The sequence below is a fragment of the Tachyglossus aculeatus genome, chromosome 4, assembly GCF_015852505.1.
Source record: "Tachyglossus aculeatus isolate mTacAcu1 chromosome 4, mTacAcu1.pri, whole genome shotgun sequence".
NCBI lineage: Eukaryota > Metazoa > Chordata > Mammalia > Monotremata > Tachyglossidae > Tachyglossus > Tachyglossus aculeatus.
The window spans coordinates 66642364-66664593 of NC_052069.1; the positions used below are offsets into that span (position 1 = coordinate 66642364).

Sequence of the window (22230 nt, forward strand, 5' to 3'; positions counted from 1 at the left end):
TCCTGCGCCTGCGTACTGGCCTCCCCGGCCCGGCGGGCTCCCTTACTCTGCGCCTGCGCAGTGACCCGCCCGGCCGCAGGGATGGGGATGGGGGGTGTCGGTCGCGCCCTTTGCGCCTGCGCACTGGCCTCCGCCCGATGGCGGCCGCCGCGCCCCGTTCCCCTCACACCTCGTATGGGGGCCGCGGGCGGCTAAAGCAGGCGCCAACGCGCCCCTCCGGGCGGTGGGGGGGGGGAGGGAGGGGCGTGACCTTTGACCCAACGTGACGCACGGGGTCGGAGGTCATAAAGATGGCCGCCGCCGGACCGCCCGGCGGCCGGAGAAGGAGGAGGAGGAAACGGCGGCGGCGGATTGTGAGGGGCCCTCGCGCCTGACCCTGTACGTCACGGGGGCACATATCTATATCTATATATATATATATATATATAGAGGTACATATAGATATAGATAGATATGCCTACACACACACACACATATATATATATTATACATTATTTATATTTACCCGGGAAGGGGAGGGAGGAGGAGGAGGCGGCGGCGGCGGCCCTTACGGGGCCCCCGCGCCCAACCCCGTAGGTGACGGGGGCAACACACACACACACACACACACACACACACACATCTCTCTATAGATATATATGTATATATACATGTGTATCTATATATAGATATGCCTGCACACACAACGTGTATGTGTGTGTGTGTGTCTAGATATATGTGCCTACACACACACACACACACATATCTCTCTCTCTCTAGATATATATGTAGATATACACATGTATATCTATGTATAGATATGCCTGCACACACAACGTGTATGTGTGTGTGTATATATAGATATATATGCCTACGCACACACACACATATATCTCTCTCTCTATAGATATATATATGTATATATACATGTGTATCTATATGTAGATATGCCTGCACACACACACACGTGTGTGTGTGTGTGTGTGGATAGATATATATGCCTACACACACGCACACACACACATATCTCTCTATATAGATAGATATGTATGTATGTATACATGTATATCTATATATAGATATGCCTGCACACACACACACATATTATCTCTATTCACCCAGGAAGGAGAGGGAGGATGAGGCGGCGGCGGCGGCGGCGGCCCGTGTGGGGCCCCCGCGCCCGACCCTGTAGGTGATGGGGACACACACACACACACACGTATATATCTATAGATATATACATATATGTGCCTACACACACGTGCACGTATATAGATATCTATGCCTACACACACACACACACACACACACACACACACACACACATTATCTCTGTTTACCCAGGAAGGGGAGGGAGGAGGAGACGGCGGCCCGTGCGGGGGCCCCCACGCCCAGCCCTGTAGGTGACGGGGGCACACACACGCATATATCTATTGACATAGATATCTAGATATAGATATATACACACATATGTCATCTATCTATATATATAGATATGCCTACACGCACACACACATATTATTTCCATTTACCCGGGAAGGGGATGGAGGAGGAGGAGGCGGCGGCGGCGGCGGCGGCCCGTACGGGGCCCCCGCGCCCAACCCTGTAGGTGACGGGGGCACACACACACACACACACACACGTATATATCTATATATGCATATATATATGCCTACACACACATATATAGATATGCCTACACGCACACACGTATATATTATACATTATTTATATTTACACGGGAAGGGGAGGGAGGAGGAGACGGTGGCCTGTGTGGGGGGGCCCCACGCCCAACCCTGTAGGTGACGGGGGCACACACACACACGCACACACACACACACACACGTATATATCTATATATGCATATATATATGCCTACACACACATATATAGATATGCCTACACGCACACACATATGTATTATACATTATTTATATTTACACGGGAAGGGGAGGGAGGAGGAGACGGTGGCCTGTGTGGGGGGGCCCCACGCCCAACCCTGTAGGTGACGGGGGCACACACACACACACACACACAGCTATATAATATCTATATATATATATGCCTACACACACACACACACACATTATATATATTATCTATATTCACAGGGAGGGAGGAGGAGGCGGCAGCCTGTGCGGGGGGGGCCCCACACCCAACCGTGTAGGTGACGGGGGCACACACACACATTTATATCTATATATATAGATATATATGCCTACACACACACACGCGCACAAATATATGTGTGTATATATATATATATATATATACCTATCTGTCTATATGTATATATATACCTACACACACATATTTTATATATTACACATATTTACACAGGAACGGGAGGGAGGAGGAGACGGGGGCACACACACATATATATCTATAGATATATAGGTATGTATGCCTACACACACACACACACACACACACACACACACACGCACGCATATTATATGTACTTTATATATGTTATATATATTTACACACGTCTGAGGTAGGGGGAGGAGACGACAGCCTGTGCGGGGCGGCTGTGCCCAACCCTGTATGTGACGGGGGCGCGCGCGCACACACACATTCATACATATGGAGATATATATAGATATATATGCATACACAAACACACATATAATATATAAATTATATATCTATTATATATATTTACACAGGCCGGCGGGGGGCCCCTGTGCCCAACGCTGTAGATGATGGGGGCACACACAGGCACACGTATATATAGATAGATATACATGCACGCACACACACACACACGTATGTATTATATATGTTTTATATATTATATATACTTACATATGCCTGCGGGGGGAGGAGGAGACAGCAACCTGGGTGGGGCCCCTGCGCCCAACCCTGTATGTGACGGAGGCACACACACACGTATATGTATATACAGATATACACACACACAGACACATATATGTCATAAACACATTTTATATACATTATTTATACTTACACATGCCTGCCGGGGGAGGAGGGGATGACGGCCTGTGCGGGGTGGCCACGCCCAACCCTGTATATGACAGGGGCACACACACGTATGTGTATAGACAGATATACACACACACACAGGCATATATGTCATATATATATTTTTTATACATTATTTACAGTTACACACGCCTGCGGGGGTAGGAGGAGACGGCGGCCTGTGCGGGGCGGCTGCGCCCAACCCTGTATGTGACGGGGGCGCGCGCGCGCACACACATATTGTATATATCTTTTATATTTTCTGTGTTTTCTATATTTCTATCCACACGCCGCCGCCGCCGTGAAGAAGAGGCTCCCGCTTCATCCGCGCAGAGGGAGGCGGGAGGGAGCGTGGGTTTGGAGGCAGGGGACTGTACGGGACGCCTCCTGCTCCTCCCGCTGCTCCTCCGCCTCCGGGGAGGCCACCGGGAGCGCCGCTTGATGCCCTCGGCTGCCGCCCCCGCCCCCTCCTCCGCGGAGCCGGCCAGGATGAACAGGAAGAAAGGCGACAAAGGATTCGAGAGCCCCCGGCCTTACAAACTATAAGTATCATCTCGCAGCCCCCTTCCTCCTCTCTCCGAACCCCCGGGGAAACCGAGGGAACGGGGGGGCGGTCCCCCCACAGTCGGCAGCATCATCATAATCATTATAATAATCATAGTAATCACAATGATGAGGATGGCATTTGTTAAGCGCTTACTATGTGCCAAGCGAGGTTGGTGGTTATCATTCATTCATTCAGTTCAATCGTATTTATTGAGTGCTGATCGTGTGCAGAGCACTGGACTGAGCGCTTGGGAAGGACAAGTCGGCGACAGATAGCGACAATCATTCAATCGTATTGAGCACTTACTGTGTGCAGAGCACTGGACTAAGCGCTTGGGAAGTGCAATTTGGCAACAGAGACATTCATTCAATCGTATTTATTGAGCGCTTACTATGCGCAGAGCACTGGACTAAGCGCTTGGGAAGTACAAGTCGGCAACAGATAGCGACATTCATTCATTCAATCGTATTGAGTGCTTACCATGTGCAGAGCACTGGACTAAGCACTTGGGAAGTACAATTCGGCAACAGAGACATTCATTCAATCGTATTTATTGAGCGCTTATTATGCACAGAGCACTGGACTAAGCGCTTGGGAAGTACAAGTCGGCAACAGATAGCGACAGTCATTCATTCATTGTCGTATTGAGCGCTTACTATGTGCAGAGCACTGGACTAAGCACTTGGGAAGGACAATTCGGCAACAGAGACATTCATTCAATCGTATTTATTGAGCGCTTACTATGTGCAGAGCACTGGACTAAGCGCTTGGGAAGGACAAGTCGGCAACAGACGGCAACAATCATTCATTCAATCGTATTGAGCGCTTACTGTGTGCAGAGCACTGGACTAAGTGCTTGGGAAGTACAATTTGGCAACAGAGACATTCATTCAGTCGTATTTATTGAGCGCTTACTGTGTGCGGAGCACTGGACTAAGCGCTTGGGAAGTACAAGTCGGCAACAGATAGCCACAGTCATTCATTCAATCATATTTATTGAGCACTGACCGCACACCACTGGACTAAGCGCTTGGGAAGTACAATTCAGCAACAGATAGTGACATTCATTCATTCAGTCATATTTATTGAGCGCTTACTGTGTGCAGAGCACTGGACTAAGCGATTGGGATAGACAAGTCGGCAACAGAGACGGTCCCTACCCAACAACGGACTCACAGTGTAGAATCATCATCATCATCATCGCAACAATTATAATAATAATAATGATGATGATGGTATTTGTCAAGTGCTTACTGTGTGCCAAACAAGGCTGGTGGTTATCAGAGAAGCAGCGTGGCTCAGTGGAAAGAGCCCGGGCTTGGGAGTCAGAGGTCATGGGTTCGAATCCTGGCTCCGCCACTTGTCAGCTGGGCGACTTTGGGCAAGTCACTTCGCTTCTCTGGGCCTCCGTTACCTCATCTGGAAAATGGGGATGAGGACTGTGAGCCCCACGTGGGACAACCTGATCGCCTTGTAACCTCCCTAGTACTTAGAACAGTCCTTTGCAAATAGTAAGCACTTAATAAATGCCATTATTATTATTATTATTTGTTAATGCTTACTATGTGCCAAGCAAGGTTGGTGGTTATCATTCATTCACTCATCCAATCGTATTTATTGAGCGCGTACTGTGTGTGCACTGGACTAAGCGCTTGAGAAGTACAAGTCGGCAACAGATAGAGACGGTCCCTACCCAATGACAGGCTCACAGTCTAGAATCATCATCATCATAGTAATAATTATAATAGTAATAATGATGAGGATGGCCGTTGTTAAGCGCTTACTATGTGCCAAGCAAGGCTGGTGGTTATTATTATTTTTTTATAAGGAGCATTGTGACTCAGTGGAAAGAGCTCGGGCTCGGGATTCAGAGGTCATGGGCTCAAATCCCAACTCTGCCACTTAAAAATAATAATAATAATAATGATGATGATGATGGTGTTTATTAAGAGCTTATTATGTGCCAAGCACTGTTCTAAGCACTGGGGAGGTCACAGGGTGATCAGGTTGTCCCACGGGGGCTCGCAGTCTTCACCCCCATTTTACAGATGAGGGAACTGAGGCCCAGAGAAGTGAAGTGACTTGCCCAAAGTCACACAGCTGACAAGCGGCGGAGTCGGGATTTGAAACCACGACCTCTGAGCCACGCGGCTTCTCACTTCATTCCTTCAGTCGTATTTATTGAGCACTTACTGTGTGCAGAGCACTGGACTAAGCGCTTGAGAAGTACACGTCGGCAACATATAGAGATGGTTGTCAGCTGTGTGACCTTGGGCAAGTCACTTCACTTCTCTGGGCCTCAGTTCCCTCATCTGTAAAATGGGGATGAAGACTGTGAACCCCACGTGGGACAACCTGATCACCTTGTATCCCCCCCAGTGCTTAGAACAGTGCTTGGAACATAGTAAGTGCTTAACAAATGCCATCATTATTATTATTAAGCGCTGGGGTAGGTTCAAGGTAATCAGTTTGTCCCCAGGGGGCTCGCAGTCCTCATCCCCATTTTACAGATGAGGGAACTGAGGCCCAGAGAATAATTATAATAACTTTGGTATTTATTAAGCGCTTACTTTGTTCCAAGCACTGTTCTTCTAAGCGCTGGGGGGGCGATACAAGGTAATCAGGTTGTCCCACGGGGGGCTCACAGTCTTCATCCCCATTTTACAGATGAGGGAACTGAGGCCCAGTGAAATGACTTGCCCAAGGTCACACAGCAGACGAGCGGCGGAGCCGGGATAGCCCAAGGTGGAGGCTTGGGGAGGAACAGTAAAAGATGTCAGTTTACCAAACTGGATGCATGAGCCCCTTTTCTCTTAAACTCTGCCAAAACTCTTCTTTCAGCGATTAACGGTCATTTTCCTGGGCCTAAAAGAACTGCTTACTTTGCAGGGCTAAAACTATAATTTCCTACCAATTAATCAGTCGTATTTATTGAGCGCCTACTGTATGCGTAGTACAGTGCTCTGCACACAATAAGCGCTCAATAAATATGATTGATTGATTGATTGCAACGCACTGGACTCAGTCCTTGGGAAAGTGCACTGTAACAGAGTTGGTTGATATGTTCCCTAATTGGAGACTTTGCTCCAAGATGCCCAGCGATCCCCGACTGCTCCATCTGTGTGCAAAGAACTCTAGTAACGGGCTTCATTCCTTCAGTCACTCGTTCATTCAAAATTGTATTTATTGAGTGCTTAGTGTGTGCGGAGCACTGTATTTAAGCGCTTGGGAGAACGCGCTAGAGTTAGGCATCAGTAAAATGTACCGTGTGATAATAGTAATAATAACGGCATTTATGAAGCGCGTACTGCGTGCAAAGGTGACGGTTCTTATCCAGCTTTAGAGAAATAATCCGTCTTACTGTTTCTTCCCATATTTATGATTCTCTGTCTTTTTCTTTGCACAACCCACCAGGTGGTCTGCATCAACAACATCAATTTCCAGAGGAAGTCTGTTGTGGTAAGTACATTCTTTGCACGTCACGCCTAATCGTGCCCCTGCCACTTAACAGGTGTGTCCCGATCCAAAGGAAATCCCCTTGTGTCAGAATAAGGCTGACTCGAAGAGGCCGGGGAAGGGGAGAAGCAAGTCACTTAGGGCACGGAGGGCACCGAGGCCGTGGGAAGCCTGGAGACGGGGGAGGCGTCTTGTGATGGATTTGGGAACGAAGCAAAGTGTACGTTAGTAGTCGTAAAAATAGTATTTGTTAAGCACGGGGAAGGACCGTTCAGATGGGAATAGTGGCTCGAGCCTAAGAACCTTATCTGAGCCGGCCGAGTGTGCCTCGTACTTGTAAAATCATTCCGGTAAAATCAATCAATCAATCAATCGTATTTATTGAGCGCTTACTATGTGCAGAGCACTGTACTAAGCGCTTGGGAAGTACAAATTGGCAACACATAGAGACAGTCCCTACCCAACAGCGGTCTCACAGTCTAAAAGGGGGAGACAGAGAACAGAACCAAACATACCAACAAAATAAAATAAATAGGATAGAAATGTACAAGTAAAATAAATAAATAAGTAAATAGAGTAATAAATATGTATTTATCTTAGTTTTATCTTTTATCTTAGTTAAATATCTTAGTTTTAGTAGATATCTTAGTTATCTTAGATATCTTAGTTATCTTAGATATCTTAGTTATCTTAGATATCTAAGTTAGATATCTAACTAAGTAGATATCTTAGTTATCTTTTATTTTATCTTAGTTAAATCATCTTAGTTTTATTCGTACTGTCACCTGTGGTATACTTTCTCGTATGATTTGATCTGTGCAAGATAGACCGATGTCTGATGTTTCAGTCAGTCATTTTGTTTCAAGTGCGTTTGGAAACAGCACCGATTACTAGGAATTCCCATTTGTCTCTTCTGCGAGTGTTATTCCTTCGTACTTGTTGAGCGCTTACTTTGTGCAGAGCACTGAACTGAGGTCTTGGGAGAGTACAGTATAACCGAGTCGGTAGACACGTTCCCTGCCCACGGTGAGCTTACATGGCTTACACCGATATAAATATACCTGTATATATGTTTGTACGTATTTACTACTCTATTTATTTTACTTGTACATATTCTATTTATTTTATTCTGTTAATATGTTTTGTTTTGTTCTCTGTCTCCCCCTTCTAGACTGTGAGCCCGCTGTTGGGTAGGGACCGTCTCTATATGTTGCCAACTTGTACTTCCCAAGCACTTGTACATATTTATTCTATTTATTTTATTCTGTTAGTATGTTTTGTTTTGTTCTCTGTTTCCCCTTTCTAGACTGTGAACCCACTGTTGGGTAGGGACCGTCTCCATATGTTGCCAACTTGCACTTCCCAAGCGCTTGTACATATTTATTCTATTTATTTTATTCTGTTAATATGTTTTGTTTTGTTGTCTGTCTCCCCCTTCTAGACTGTGAGCCCGCTGTTGGGTAGGGACCGTCTCTATATGTTGCCAACTTGTACTTCCCAAGCACTTGTACATATTTATTCTATTTATTTTATTCTGTTAATATGTTTTGTTTTGTTCTCTGTCTCCCCCTTCTAGACTGTGAGCCCACTGTTGGGTAGGGACCGTCTCTATATGTTGCCAACTTGGACTTCCCAAGCGCTTGTACATATTTATTCTATTTATTTTATTCTGTTAATATGTTTTGTTTTGTTGTCTGTCTCCCCTTTCTAGACTGTGAGCCCACTGTTGGGTAGGGACCGTCTCGATATGTTGCCAACTTGGACTTCCCAAGCGCTTGTACATATTTATTCTATTTATTTTATTCTGTTAATATGTTTTGTTTTGTTGTCTGTCTCCCCCTTCTAGACTGTGAGCCCGCTGTTGGGTAGGGACCGTCTCCATATGTTGCCAACTTTCACTTCCCAAGCGCTTGTACATATTTATTCTATTTATTTTATTCTGTTAATATGTTTTGTTTTGTTCTCTGTCTCCCCCTTCTAGACTGTGAGCCCGCTGTTGGGTAGGGACCATCTCAATATGTTGCCAACTTTCACTTCCCAAGCGCTTGTACATATTTATTCTATTTATTTTATTCTGTTAATATGTTTTGTTCTCTGTCTCCCCCTTCTAGACTGTGAGCCCACTGTTGGGTAGGGACCGTCTCTATATGTTGCCAACTTGTACTTCCCAAGCGCTTGTACATATTTATTCTATTTATTTTATTCTGTTAATATGTTTTGTTTTGTTGTCTGTCTCCCCCTCCTAGACTGTGAGCCCGCTGTTGGGTAGGGACCGTCTCCATATGTTGCCAACTTGGACTTCCCAAGCGCTTGTACATATTTATTCTATTTATTTTATTCTGTTAATATGTTTTGTTTTGTTGTCTGTCTCCCCCTTCTAGACTGTGAGCCCGCTGTTGGGTAGGGACCATCTCTAGATGTTGCCAACTTGGACTTCCCAAGTGCTTAGTCCAGTGCTCTGCACACAGTAAGCGCTCAATAAATACGATTGAATGAATGAATGAGTAAATTGCAGGTGTGTACTTAAGTGCTGAATTAAAGGTGTAAATCCAAGTGCAAGGAAATCGGGGAAGGCCTCTTGGAGTCGATGTGCAAAAGCTTTGTCGGTGGGGAGAGGGATTGTTTGCCGGGCACAATAAAGGGAGGGTCTTCCAGGCCGGAGGCAGGATGTGGGCAAGCGGTCGGCAGCTGGATACGCCGAGATGGAGATGCAGTGAGTAGGTTGGCATGCTGCACACGGTATCTGCTCAATAAATACGATTGACTGAAGGAAGAAATGAGAAGAGAGAAGTGGGTGGACTGGGTTGTAGTAGGAAAGCAGCGAGGTAAGATGGGGGAAGTGCCTTAAAGCCGATGGCGGGGAATTTCTGTTGGATGTGGGGTTGGCTGGGCAACCAACTGGAGAGGTTGTGGAGGAGTGAGGAATCAGGGACTGATCGGTTTTGTAGAAAACGGATCCGGGCGGCAGAGTGAAGTATGGACCGGAGTAGAGAGAGGCAGGGAGGCTGGTAAGGAGGCAGATGCGGTAATCAAGGCGGAAGAGGATAATCAATCAATCAATCAATCGTATTTATTGAGCGCTTACTGTGTGCAGAGCACTGTACTAAGCTCTTGGGAAGTACAAGTTGGCATCATATAGAGACAGTCCCTACCCAACAGTGGGCTCCCAGTCTAAAAGATAAGGGCTTGGATTAGTGTGCCAGCAGTTTGGATGGAGCGGAAAGGGCAGATTTTAGTCATCTTGTGGAGGTTGAACTGTCAGGATTTGGTGACAGGTGGAATTTGTGGGTTGAAGTCCATGAGAATGCTTTGAAGAGTGAGACAATCAAATATCGCCACTCCGCGCTTTCAGTGAAGATGATTTCTCCCCTTCCGGCGGTTAAGTTGGTGGGAACAATCCTACCTTAGCTCCAGGAAGGAGAGAGTATGTATCCTTTCTTGGTTTCTTTAGAAATTCTGGCCCCGGGAGACCATGATTATTGGACTGGAGCTTGGTCATCCTCCCACCTCTCATTTTTATATACTTGTAGGGCTCAGCTCTTGTGCAGCTCGGCCGTTATGGGGAGGGTTCTGGAATCAATCAATCAATCAATCAATCGTATTTATTGAGCGCTTACTATGTGCAGAGCAGTGTACTAAGCGCTTGGGAAGTACAAATTGGCAACACATACAGTCCCTACCCAACAGTGGGCTCACAGTCTAAAAGGGGGAGACAGAGAACAGAACCAAACATACCAACAAAATAAAATAAATAGGATAGAAATGTACAAGTAAGATAAATAAATAAATAAATAGAGTAATAAATATGTACAACCATATATACATATATACAGGTGCTGTGGGGAAGGGAAGGAGGTAAGATGGGGGGATGGAGAGGGGGACGAGGGAGAGAGGAAGGAAGGGGCTCAGTCTGGGAAGGCCTCCTGGAGGAGGTGAGCTCTCAGCAGGGCCTTGAAGGGAGGAAGAGAGCTAGCTTGGCGGAGGGGCAGAGGGAATGGCCCCTAACTCATTCATTCATTGTCGTATTTATTGAGCGCTTATTGTGTGCAAGGCACATTACTAAGCGCTTGGGAGACTACAGTATAACATCAATCGATCGCATTTATTGAGCGCTTACTGTGTGTAGAACACTGTAGCAAGTGTTTGTCGTATTGAGCGTTTATTGTGCGCAAGGCACATTACTAAGCGCTTGGGAGACTACAGGATAACATCAATCGATCGCATTTATTGAGCGCTTACTGTGTGTAGAACACTGTAGCAAGTGTTTGCCGTGTTTATTGAGCGTTTATTGTGCGCAAGGCACATTACTAAGCGCTTGGGAGACTACAGGATAACATCAATCGATCACATTTATTGAGTGCTTACTGTATGTAGAACACTGTAGCAAGTGTTTGTCGTATTGAGCGTTTATTGTGCGCAAGGCACATTACTAAGCGCTTGGGAGACTACAGTATAACATCAATCGATCGCATTTATTGAGCGCTTACTGTGTAGAACACTGTAGCAAGTGTTTGTCGTGTTGTGCGCAAGGCACATTACTAAGCGCTTGGGAGACTACAGTATAACATCAATTGATCGCATTTATTGAGCGCTTACTGTGTGTAGAACACTGTAGCAAGTGTTTGTCGTATTGAGCGTTTATTGTGCGCAAGGCACATTACTAAGCGCTTGGGAGACTACAGTATAACATCAATCGATCACATTTATTGAGCGCTTACTGTGTGTAGAACACTGTAGCAAGTGTTTGTCGTATTGAGCGTTTATTGTGCGCAAGGCACATTACTAAGCGCTTGGGAGACTACAGTATAACATCAATTGATCGCATTTATTGGGCACTTACTGTGTGTAGAACACTGTAGCAAGTGTTTGTCGTGTTTATTGAGCGTTTATTGTGCGCAAGGCACATTACTAAGCGCTTGGGAGACTACAGTATAACATCAATCGATCACATTTATTGAGCGCTTACTGTGTGTAGAACACTGTAGCAAGTGTTTGGGAGAGCACAGCGTAACAGGATGGATAGACACGTTCCCTGGCCACAATGAGCTGCTTTTAAACCTCGGAAAACATTCCCCACGAGTCAGCCACATTTTCCAAGAAGGTGAACCCAGCCGTAACATTCGGTACAGTCAGTTCTCCCCTAATCAATCAATCAATCGTATTTATTGAGCGCTTACTGTGTGCAGAGCATTGTACTAAGCACTTGGGAAGTACAAGTTGGCAACATATAGAGACAGTCCCTACCCAACAGCGGGCTCACAGTCTAGAAGGGGGAGACAGAGAACAAAACCAAACATACTAACAAAATAAAATAAATAGAATAGATATGTACAAGTAAAATAAATAAATAAATGGAGTAATAAATATGTACAAACATATATACATATATACAGGTGCTGTGGGGAAGGGAAGGAGGTAAGATGGGGGGGATGGAGAGGGGGACGAGGGGGAGAGGAAGGAGAGGTGGGGCAGAGGCTGCGTTTCTGAAGGATTCCTTCTTAAGGAAACTTGCGCTTTAATACCTGTCGATAGTCTTCATTAAGCGGATAATAATTGTGGTATTTGTTAATGGGTACGAGCGCTGTATTGTGAGTATATAGTAGAGTTATCTTTATTGAGTGGATAATGGGTACAGAATACCGTATTAAGAACTTGGGAGACTACAGTAGAATTATCAGGTCCATCAGTAATCTTTATTGAGTGGATAACGGGTACAGAACACCATATTAAGAACTTGGGAGACTACAATAGAATTATCAGTCAATAGTATTTATTGAGCACTTACTATGAGCACTGTATTAAGCGCTTACGAGAGAACAATGCAACAGAATTAGCAGACACGTTCCCTGCCCTCAGCAAGCTTACAGTGTAGAGGGGCAGATGGACGTTAACGTGAGTCAATAAGTAATTTATAATATGCAATTTAGAGACGTGTACATCAGCGCTGCGGGGCTGGAATTAGTAATAATAATGACCGTTATGGTATATGTCCAGCACTTACTGTGTGTCTAAGCGCTGGAGTAGATACCAGTGAATCAGGTTGGACACAGCCCTTGTCCGACGCATGGGACTCAAAGTCTGAGGAGGAGGGAGAACAGGTACTGAGTCCCCATTTTACAGATGAGGAAACTGAGGCACAGAGAAGTTTAAGCGACTTGCTCAAGGGAATATAGCTGGCTAGCAGGGGAGCCGTGATTAGAGCCCAGGTCCTCTTGACTCCCAAGCCCATACTCTGTCCGCTAGGCCCTAGTAGAAGGGATCCCTCCCCTCAAAAGGTTTACAATCAAGCTGGAGAGACCGACACTAAAATAAGTAACAGGTCGGAGGAAGTGGTGTGCGGGGTTGTGAGCAATTAGGCGTTTTGAGGAGGGGCATGGAAGTACTGAAACGACAGTCGGGGGGGGAGAGAAGGTGGGAGATTAGAAGTCAGTCGGGGGAAGCCTCCTGGGAGATTGCAGAAGGACTGTGAAGATGAGAAAAGCCACGGTCTGTTGTCCGGACTGGACGGAGTGTGCGGCAAGAAGTCATTCGGTGGGAGAGAAGGGGACAAGGTACTATAGTAAGCGCTTAATAAATGCCATTAAAAAAAAAATGAGTGGCTTACCTTGCCAGCGGTGAAGTGAAGCGTGTGGGCAGAGGAGCCGTGATAGTAGAGAGCGGGAAAGAAGTGGAGAGGGAGTTAACTGCCTGAAGTCCATTGGGCAGACATTGCCGCTTGATGCAGAGAGGAATAAGCCATCAGGATTTTGTGGAGTGGGAATACCTGTGCAGAATGACGTTTCCGAAAATTAATCCAGGCAGCAGAGTGAAGTATGAACCGTTGGCGGGGGTGAGGCCGGGAGATCTGGGAGGAGGCCGTAAGCTCGCTGTGGGCAGGGACTGCGTCTCCCATCTCTGTCGCACTGCATTCTCCCAAGCGTCGAGTACTACCGCTTAGTAAGCGCTCAGTGGATATCACTGATGATGAAGCTGATGAAGTAAAGTCGGGATTTAACGAGTACCCAGACCACTGTGATGGCCGATTGGACGGAAAGGAAGAGGCAGATTTCGGAAGTATTGCGGAAGAAGAACTTAAAGGATCTTGGGACACGTTTTGGAGTGGAAAGGGAGAGGGGGCAGGATGGTGGCGGTGTCAACTGTGATGGGAAAGTTGGGTGGAGGGGAGGATTTGGGAGGGAGGATGAGGAATTCAGTTTTGGCCGTATTGAGGTCGAAGTGCTTGATGAGCCCTCATCATCAATCGTATTTATTGAGCGCTTACTGTGTGCAGAGCACTGTACTAAGCGCTTGGGAAGTCCGAGTTGGCAACATATAGAGACAGTCCCTACCCAACAGTGGGCTCTAGAGCTGTCCCGGAGACAAGGAAAGGCAAGATTGCAGGCCAGCAGAGAGGTTAAGGCTAGTGAGGTAGATTTGGGAGTCGTCCGTGTAGAGGTGGTTGTTGAAGCCATGGGAGTGGATGAGCTCCTCCCCTCGGGAGTGGGCGTAAATGGGGAAGAGAAACAGGCCCAGAGCTGAGCCCTGCAAGGGCTTAGCACAGTGCTCTGCACACAGTAAGCGCTCAGTAAATACGATTGAACGAACGAACCACGGGTCAGGAGTGGAGGCAGAGGAAGAGCTGGTGAATGAGACCAAGAAGAAGTCAGTAGAGAGGTGAGAGGAGAGCCAGGAGAGAACCGTGTCAGAAAAATCAAGGCCAGATCAGGTTCCCAGGATTAGGAAGTGGTCCCCAGCGGCAGAGGCAGCTGGGAGGCCAGGGAGAATTTAGGACAGTGTAGACAACAATTCCTCAAGGAGGCCGTCGGTGACTTTTGGAGAGCCTCCTGGAAGACAGGGAACGGAGCCAAACACATTAACAAAATGAAATAAATGGAATAGATATGTACAAGTAAAATAAATAAATAGAGTAATGAATATGTACAAACATGTATACACGTATACAGGTGCTGTGGGGAAGGGAAGGAGGTAGGACGGGAGGGATGGAGAGGGGGACGAGGGGGAGAGGAAGGAGGGGGCTCGGTCTGGGTGGGCCTCCTGGAGGAGGTGAGCTCTCAGTGGGGCCTTGAAGGGAGGAAGAGAGCTAGCTTTTCTTCCGAGGGAGGCTACAGAAGAAAGGGCCACATATTTATTACTCTATTTATTTATTTATTTATTTTGCTTGTTCGTATCTATTCTATTTATTTTATTTTGTTAGTATGTTTGGTTTTGTTCCCTGTCTCCCCCTTTTAGACTGTGAGCCCACTGTTGGGTAGGGACCGTCTCTGTATGTTGCCAACTTGTACTTCCCAAGCGCTTAGTCCAGTGCTCTGCACACAGTAAGCGCTCAATAAATACGGTTGATTGATTGATTGATTTGGAGAGCTGAGTTGTGGAGGGTCAAGCCGAGGAAATGGACACAGTGGGTGGTGGCGCTTGGATGAGAAGGGGAAGATCAATCGGTCGTGTCTATTGAGCGCTTACTGCGTGCCAAACACCGTACTAAGCATTTCAGAGAGCACACCGTGGCCGAGTCGGTAAATGTTTCCCGCCCACAGGGAGCTTACAGTCTGGGAGTGAAGGAGATGGCAGACATTGAAAGAAATTACAGCCGCTGGGAGAGCAGTGAATGAAGGGTGCAAACCCAAGTACACAGGCGACACACCGAGGGAAGTGGGAGAGGAGGAATGAGGACTTAATCGGGGTGGGCCCGTTGAAGAAGATGGGCTTTTAATAAGATTTTGAAGGTGGGGAGAGTGATCGCCCGTCCGTTGGATACGAAGGGGAAAGGAGGGCCAGGGTGAGAGGTCAGCGGTGAGATAGATCTATCAAGTAGGATGGCATTAGAGGAGCGGTAGTAGGAGGGGGCAAGGTGATTGAGTGCTTTGAAGCCATCAAGGAAGGAGTTTCTGTTTGATGTGGAGGTGGATGGGCAACCTCCTGAGGAGTGGAGAGACACAGACTGAACGCTTTTTTAGAAAAAATGATCCGGGTAGTAGGGAAATGTGTCGAACACCATGGGGGCTGTTCCTTCCGGCACGATCACATTCCGTCCAGACTGATGCTGCCGTTAGCCGAATGTATCTTAATCCTTCCGCCACGCCCTATCCGAAATAAACCCTGAAAAACTACGTTCTGGGCGGAATTGAAACTCAGAAAACGGTTTTTGAGATTGGTGAGTAGCATCGACGGACACGCACTGTGCGCAGAGCAGTGGGACGGTACAATAGACTCAGTAGACTGTGTGATGCTGGGCAGGTCACTTCACTCCTCTGTGCCTCAGTGACCTCATCTGTAAAATGGGGATTGAGACTGTGAGCCCAGCATGGGGTGGGCTGTGTCCAATTTGATTTGCTTGTATCCACCCCAGCGCATAGTACAGTGCCTGGCACATAGTAGGCGCTTAGCAAATACCATCAGCATCAATCGATAAGATTTCTGTCCTCGAGGAGCAGTCTAATAAAGTGAAACTCTAGGGGAAGACGCACTTCTATAAATTACACTAGGAGGAAGGAGGAAAAGGGTATGGACGTAAGTTAGGGCCTAAGTGATAGAGTATATACGATCGTTTTCATAAGTGCGATAGGAGCACCCTGAGTACTTAGGAAAAGCAGCGTGGCTCAGTGGAAAGAGCACGGGTTTTGGAGTCGGAGGTCATGGGTTCAAATCCCGGCTCTGCCAATTGTCAGCTGTGTGACTTTGGGCAAGTCACTTCACTTCTCTGGGCCTCAGTTACCTCATCTGTAAAGTGGGGATTAAGACTGTGAGCCCCCCGTGGGACAACCTCATCACCTTGTAACCTCCCCAGCGCTTAGAACAGTGCTTTGCACATAGCACTCAGTAAATGCCATTATTATTATTATTATTATTATTATTACTTGAGAGCTTCAATACTGCCATTATATGTGCTTTCGTTACCATGTTATCATCAATCATCAATTGTATTTATTGAGCGCTTACTATGTGCAGAGCACTGTTATAGTTGTGCAGGATTGATGTTATCAATCCTAATGTTTATTAAGCACTTACACTATGCAGAGCATGGTACAACTACTAATAATAATTGTGGTACTTGTTAAGCGCTTACTATGTGCCAGTCACTGTACTAAGCACCGTAGGGGATACAAGCAAATCGGGTCGGACACAGTCCCCGTCCCCAGGGGGACTAACAGTCTTGGTCTCCATTCACTGAGGCCCAGTGAAGCGATTTGCCCAAGGCCGCACAGCAGACAAGTGGCAGAGCCGGGATTAGAGCCCATAACCTTCTGACTGTCAGACCCGTGCCCTTTCCATTCATTCATTCATTCAATCGTATTTATTGAGCGCTTGCTGTGTGCAGAGCACTGTACTAAGCGCTTGGGAAGTCCAAGTCGGCAACATATACAGTCCCTACCCAACTGCAGGCGCACAGTCTAGAAGGGGGAGACAGGCAACAAAGCAAATTAACAAAATAAAATAAATAAATTATTCCACCGTATTTATCGAGCGCGTGCTGTGTGCCGAGCACTGTACTAAGCGCTTGGGAAGTCCAAGTCGGCAACATATAGAGGCAGTCCCTACCCAACAGCGGGCTCACAATCGAGAAGGGGGAGACAGGCAACGAAACAAAACGTATTAACAAAATAAAATGAGAGTACAGTACAACAGAGTTAGACACATTTCCTGCCCACGGCAAGCTTCCAGTCTAGAGGACAGTATGTGATTCATGATGTGGTTTGGATGGATGGTCTTCCGTCTACCTGTGTCTGCTGGACGCAAATAGATATTGTGTCAGAAGGAAGGGTTTTGTTTGTGTGTTTTGCTTTGGTCAGTCAGTGAGCGAGCACTAGGTAGTGTGAGTTGACTGTAACACTTGTTTTTTTAGGAACAACTCCCGTGGGTGGGAGACCTGACTGGGTGTATAATGCGCTGCTTCTAGAGAATGGAGGGGGGGATTTTTAAGCAGGACAAACTGATAAAAGGAGTTTGGAGTCACAGCTCTAGCCCGCTGAGCACTCTTAAATGGCTCCATGAAAATAGAGTGTTAAGAGAAAAGGTTGTTAAGGCAGCGCTAACTTCCCAAAGGAAATAATGCACGACGCGTTAATCCACTTTGGAGATCTAAAGAGGTCCAAAGTGGTAGAAAAATATTTAAAAGTAGTGCTGAAAAAAACACAATATGATTTCATGCTCGAAGAACAATATAAATATGTACCGATACATTTTTAAAAAGATTTTTTCTATAGTCAGTCAATCATATTGAGCGCTCACTGTGTAGAACACTGTACTAAGTGCTTAGAAGCATTCAGTATAACAATATAAGACACATTACCTGCCCACAATGAACTTAGAGTCTAGAAGGGGAGACACACGTTAATATAATATTATATATTATATAATAAAATATTTATTGTATTTTGTTAGTATATTTGGTTTTGTCTCCCCCTTTTAGACTGTGAGCCCACTGTTGGGTAGGGACTGTCTCTATATGTTGCCAATTTGTACTTCTCAAGCGCTTAGTACAGTGCTCTGCACACAGTAAGCGCTCAATAAATACGATTGATGATGATGATAAATAAGTGACAATAATGTACATAGATGTACATTACAATAATATAAATTACAGTAATGTATATACACGTACAGTGCTGTGGGGCTGGGATGGGGACGAATAAAGGGAGCAAGTCAGAGTGGCGCAGAAGGGAGTGGGAGAAGAGGAAAGGTAATCATGGACGACCACCTGGAGGAGATGTGCCTTCAATAAGGCTTTGAAGATGGGGCGAGTAATGCGGATGCATGTGTAGATGCTTAGTTTTTGAAGCGTTTTCTTTCACATGGCATTCAGCAGAAAGACACCCGGTGCTGCGCACTGGAGACCAACCTGATGCTGAATTGAAATATGCTTCAAAAATCACTATTCTCTTAAATCAGAATGCTTCCGAGAGAGGGGAAGAGAAGTGCTTAAACGACGGTAAAGTCGTAGCGTTGTCTGGGAGTGAGAGTACGGTAAGAACTAGTCCCACTGAATGCGGGGGTCTGCGAAAGAGCGTTGTAACGGGGAATCTGTGTATGTTCCCTTTGCATCTAAGTTCCCTTTTCGTTGTAAATCCTTACAGGGTTTTGTGGAACTGACAATATTTCCCACCATAACAAACTTGAACAGAATCAAGTTGAACAGCAAACAGTGCCGGATATATAGAGTAAGAGTCAATGACTTGGAGGCCGCTTTTATTTACAACGATCCAACCCTGGAGGTCTGTCATCACGAGTCCAAGCAGTAAGTGATCACTTCTCAGCCTTCAGAGCCGCTTTTTGTCGTCTCAATCTCTTTTAAGGTGTTTTTATTTTCAATTCTAAGCCACGATGCCTTTTCCGGCTGAAGGAATCTGCGAGGCCTTCCTGTTTTCTCCTCATTATCTGTCATCTTTGGAAAATATCTCTCTGCCGTATGTCTTCCCCACTCCTTAAAAACTCCTCAGTGGTTGCTCACCCATCTCCGCATCAAGCAAAAGCAGTTTGCCACTGGCTTTATGGAATTCAGTCAGTCTTATTAATTGCCTCATCTGATTAACCTCTCATTTCCCTACCCAATTCGTCCTCCCTTCTGCATCGCCAATGCGCTTGGGTCTGTACTTCCCTAACCACTTCGGTTCTCACCCCCATCCCAGCATCACCACCCTTCCATACCTTTACGTATTCTCCAGTAGTAATTGGAGTCCCTGCCCCACTTAAGGCTCCCTGTCTCAATCCCCATTTTGCAGATGAGGTTACTGAGGCACAGAGGAGTAAAATGACTCGCCCAGGGTCACACAGCAGGCAAGAGGCAGAGACGGGGTTAGAACCCACGACCTTCTGATTCCCAGGCCCGTGCCCTATTCACTACACCTCGCTGCTTCACTATCGTGCTTATCCCCAGGAAGCTCGCTCATTCATTCATTCAATCATATTTATTGAGTGCTTACTGTGTGCAGGGCACTGTACTAAGCGCTTGGAAAGTTCAGTTCAGCAATAGAGACAATCCCTACCCAGAGACGGGCTCACAGTCTAGGAGTGGGGAGACAGGCATCAAAACAAGTAAACAGGAATCAATAAATCCCCGACTCAGCCACTTGTCAGCTGTGTGACCTTGGGCAAGCCACTTAACTTCTCTGGGCCTCAGTCCCCTCATCTGTAAAATAGGGATTATTACTAATAATAGTAATCAATCAATTGTATTCATTAAGCGCTTACTGTGTGCAGAGCACTGTACTAAGCGCTTGGGAAGTACAAGTTGGCAACATATAGAGTCAGTCCCTACCCAACAGTGGGCTCACAGTCTAGAAGGGGGAGAATAATAATAATAATAATAATGTTGGTATTTGTTAAGCGCTTACTATATGCAAAGCACTGTTCTAAGTGCTGGGGTAGATTCAAGGTAATCAGGTTGTCCCACGAACGGCTCACAGTCTTCATCCCCATTTTCCAGATGAGGGGACTGAGGCCCAGAGAAGTGAAGTGACTTGCCCAAAGTCACATAGCTAAGAAGTGGCGGAGCCGGGATTTGAACCCACGACCTCTGACTCCAAAGCCCGGGCTCTTTCCACTAAGCCACGCTGCTTACTGATTACCTCGAATCCCTCCCAGCGCTTAGAACAGTGCTTTGCACATAGTAAGCCTTAATAAATACCATCATTGTTATTATTATTATAAATAAAAAGGATTATAGGTAGATGCACATCACCCTTTGGTTTCTAATTATGAATGCAGTGTTTCCCTGGAGCTCCCTGAGGTCTGTTCTCGAAACCCCACCTTTCCTACCTCTTCATCTTTTAATAATAATAATAATAATAATGATGATGGCATTTGTTAAGCACTTACTATGTGCAAAGCACTGCTCTAAGCGCTGGGAGGTTCTGCCCCCCTGCCTCCCGCCATGGGGTTTGGGGGGTTAGGGGGTGAGGAGGAGGGAGTATCAGTGAAGGGAGCAGGGCCTCAGCTTCCCCACATCATGGAAATAAACCAAACCAGGGTCTGGTCATGATCTGAAAGTGGAATCAAAGCTTTTCATCCCTGCTCTGCTCCTGCTTCTCCCCAACTTCCTCCTTGTTTCCTCTGTGGCGGTGGTGGTGGTGGGGAGGGAAGAGGTAAATCCCAGAGTGAACAATGCCTATGTTCAGGAAGAGTAGTCAGATAATAATAATAATAATTATTATTGTATTTGTTAAGCTGTTACTATTTGCCAGGCAGACCTCGGGGCCCGGAGCCGTCTTTACGTTACAGCTCAGAACTGCTTCTAGCCATTATAATAATTACAGTCTCTATTAAGCTCCTTCTATGTGCCAGGCACTGAACCATATGCTGGGGTAGGTACAAACTAATCAGCCTCGACACAGTCCCTGTCCCGTATGGAGTGTACAGTCTAAGTTAGGAGGGAGCAAGATCAAATGCCCATTTTACAGATGAGGAAACTGAGGCACAGAGAAGTTGTGACACGCCCCGTTTCACCCAGCAGGCGCATGTCAGAGTTGGGACTGCAACCCAGATCTTCTAACTCTCATTCATTCATTCAGTCGTATTTATTGAGCGCTTACTGTGTGCAGAGCACTGTACTAAGCACTTGGGAAGTACAAGTTGGCAACATATAGAGACAGTCCCTACCCAACAGCGGGCTCACAGTCTAGAAGGGGGAGACAGACAACCAAACAAAACATATTACCATAATAAAATAAATAGAATAGTAAGTATGTACAAGTAAAATAAATAGAGTAATAAATACGTACAAACATATATACAGGTGCTGTGGTGAGGGGAAGGAGGTAAGGCAGGGGGGATGGGGATGGGGAGAGGAAAGGGGGAAATATAAAAACCACAAGATCGACAGTGGTGTCTAAATATTCAGGATGCGCTGGAAAGGAAATAGGAAGTACCGAAAAGCATTGTTTTTTTAAGGACCAGTATGCCGAAAACTAAAAAATAAACTCACAGCACTTATGTACTTATATATCTGTGATATATATTACTGTCTGTAGACTCTAGACTATTATCTTAATGTCTGTAGACTGTAATGCCTCCAGACTGTAGGTTCCTGTGGGCAGGGAATGTTTCTGTTGTATTGTTGGGTCATGCTCCCTCAAGCCCCTGGTGTAGTGCTCTGTGCACAGTTCACGCTTAGTAAATACAAGTAATTGATAGAATTATAATATTTCCTATCCATTGGTGATGTTCTACTTCATCCTGTATTTTGCCGCATTGACCAACAATAAAGAATTGCCGAAAGCGCAAATTCTTGGGATTAAGTTCTGCCCTCAGCCAGTTGTATACTATATGGA

At 46.0% G+C, this 22230-nt stretch overlaps 1 protein-coding gene across 1 annotated transcript in view; it reads left to right on the forward strand.

The window, feature by feature from the left end:
• Window positions 1-316: 316 nt before the first annotated feature.
• TAF2 (TATA-box binding protein associated factor 2) overlaps window positions 317-22230 on the forward strand; it is a 147375-nt gene continuing 125461 nt past the window's right edge. Inside the window, exons 1-4 of the mRNA XM_038744924.1 lie at window positions 317-378; window positions 3272-3506; window positions 6916-6970; window positions 19039-19199. Coding sequence (XP_038600852.1) covers window positions 3406-3506; window positions 6916-6970; window positions 19039-19199 — 317 coding nt within the window. The 5' untranslated portion in view covers window positions 317-378; window positions 3272-3405. The remainder of the gene's footprint in view (window positions 379-3271; window positions 3507-6915; window positions 6971-19038; window positions 19200-22230) is intronic.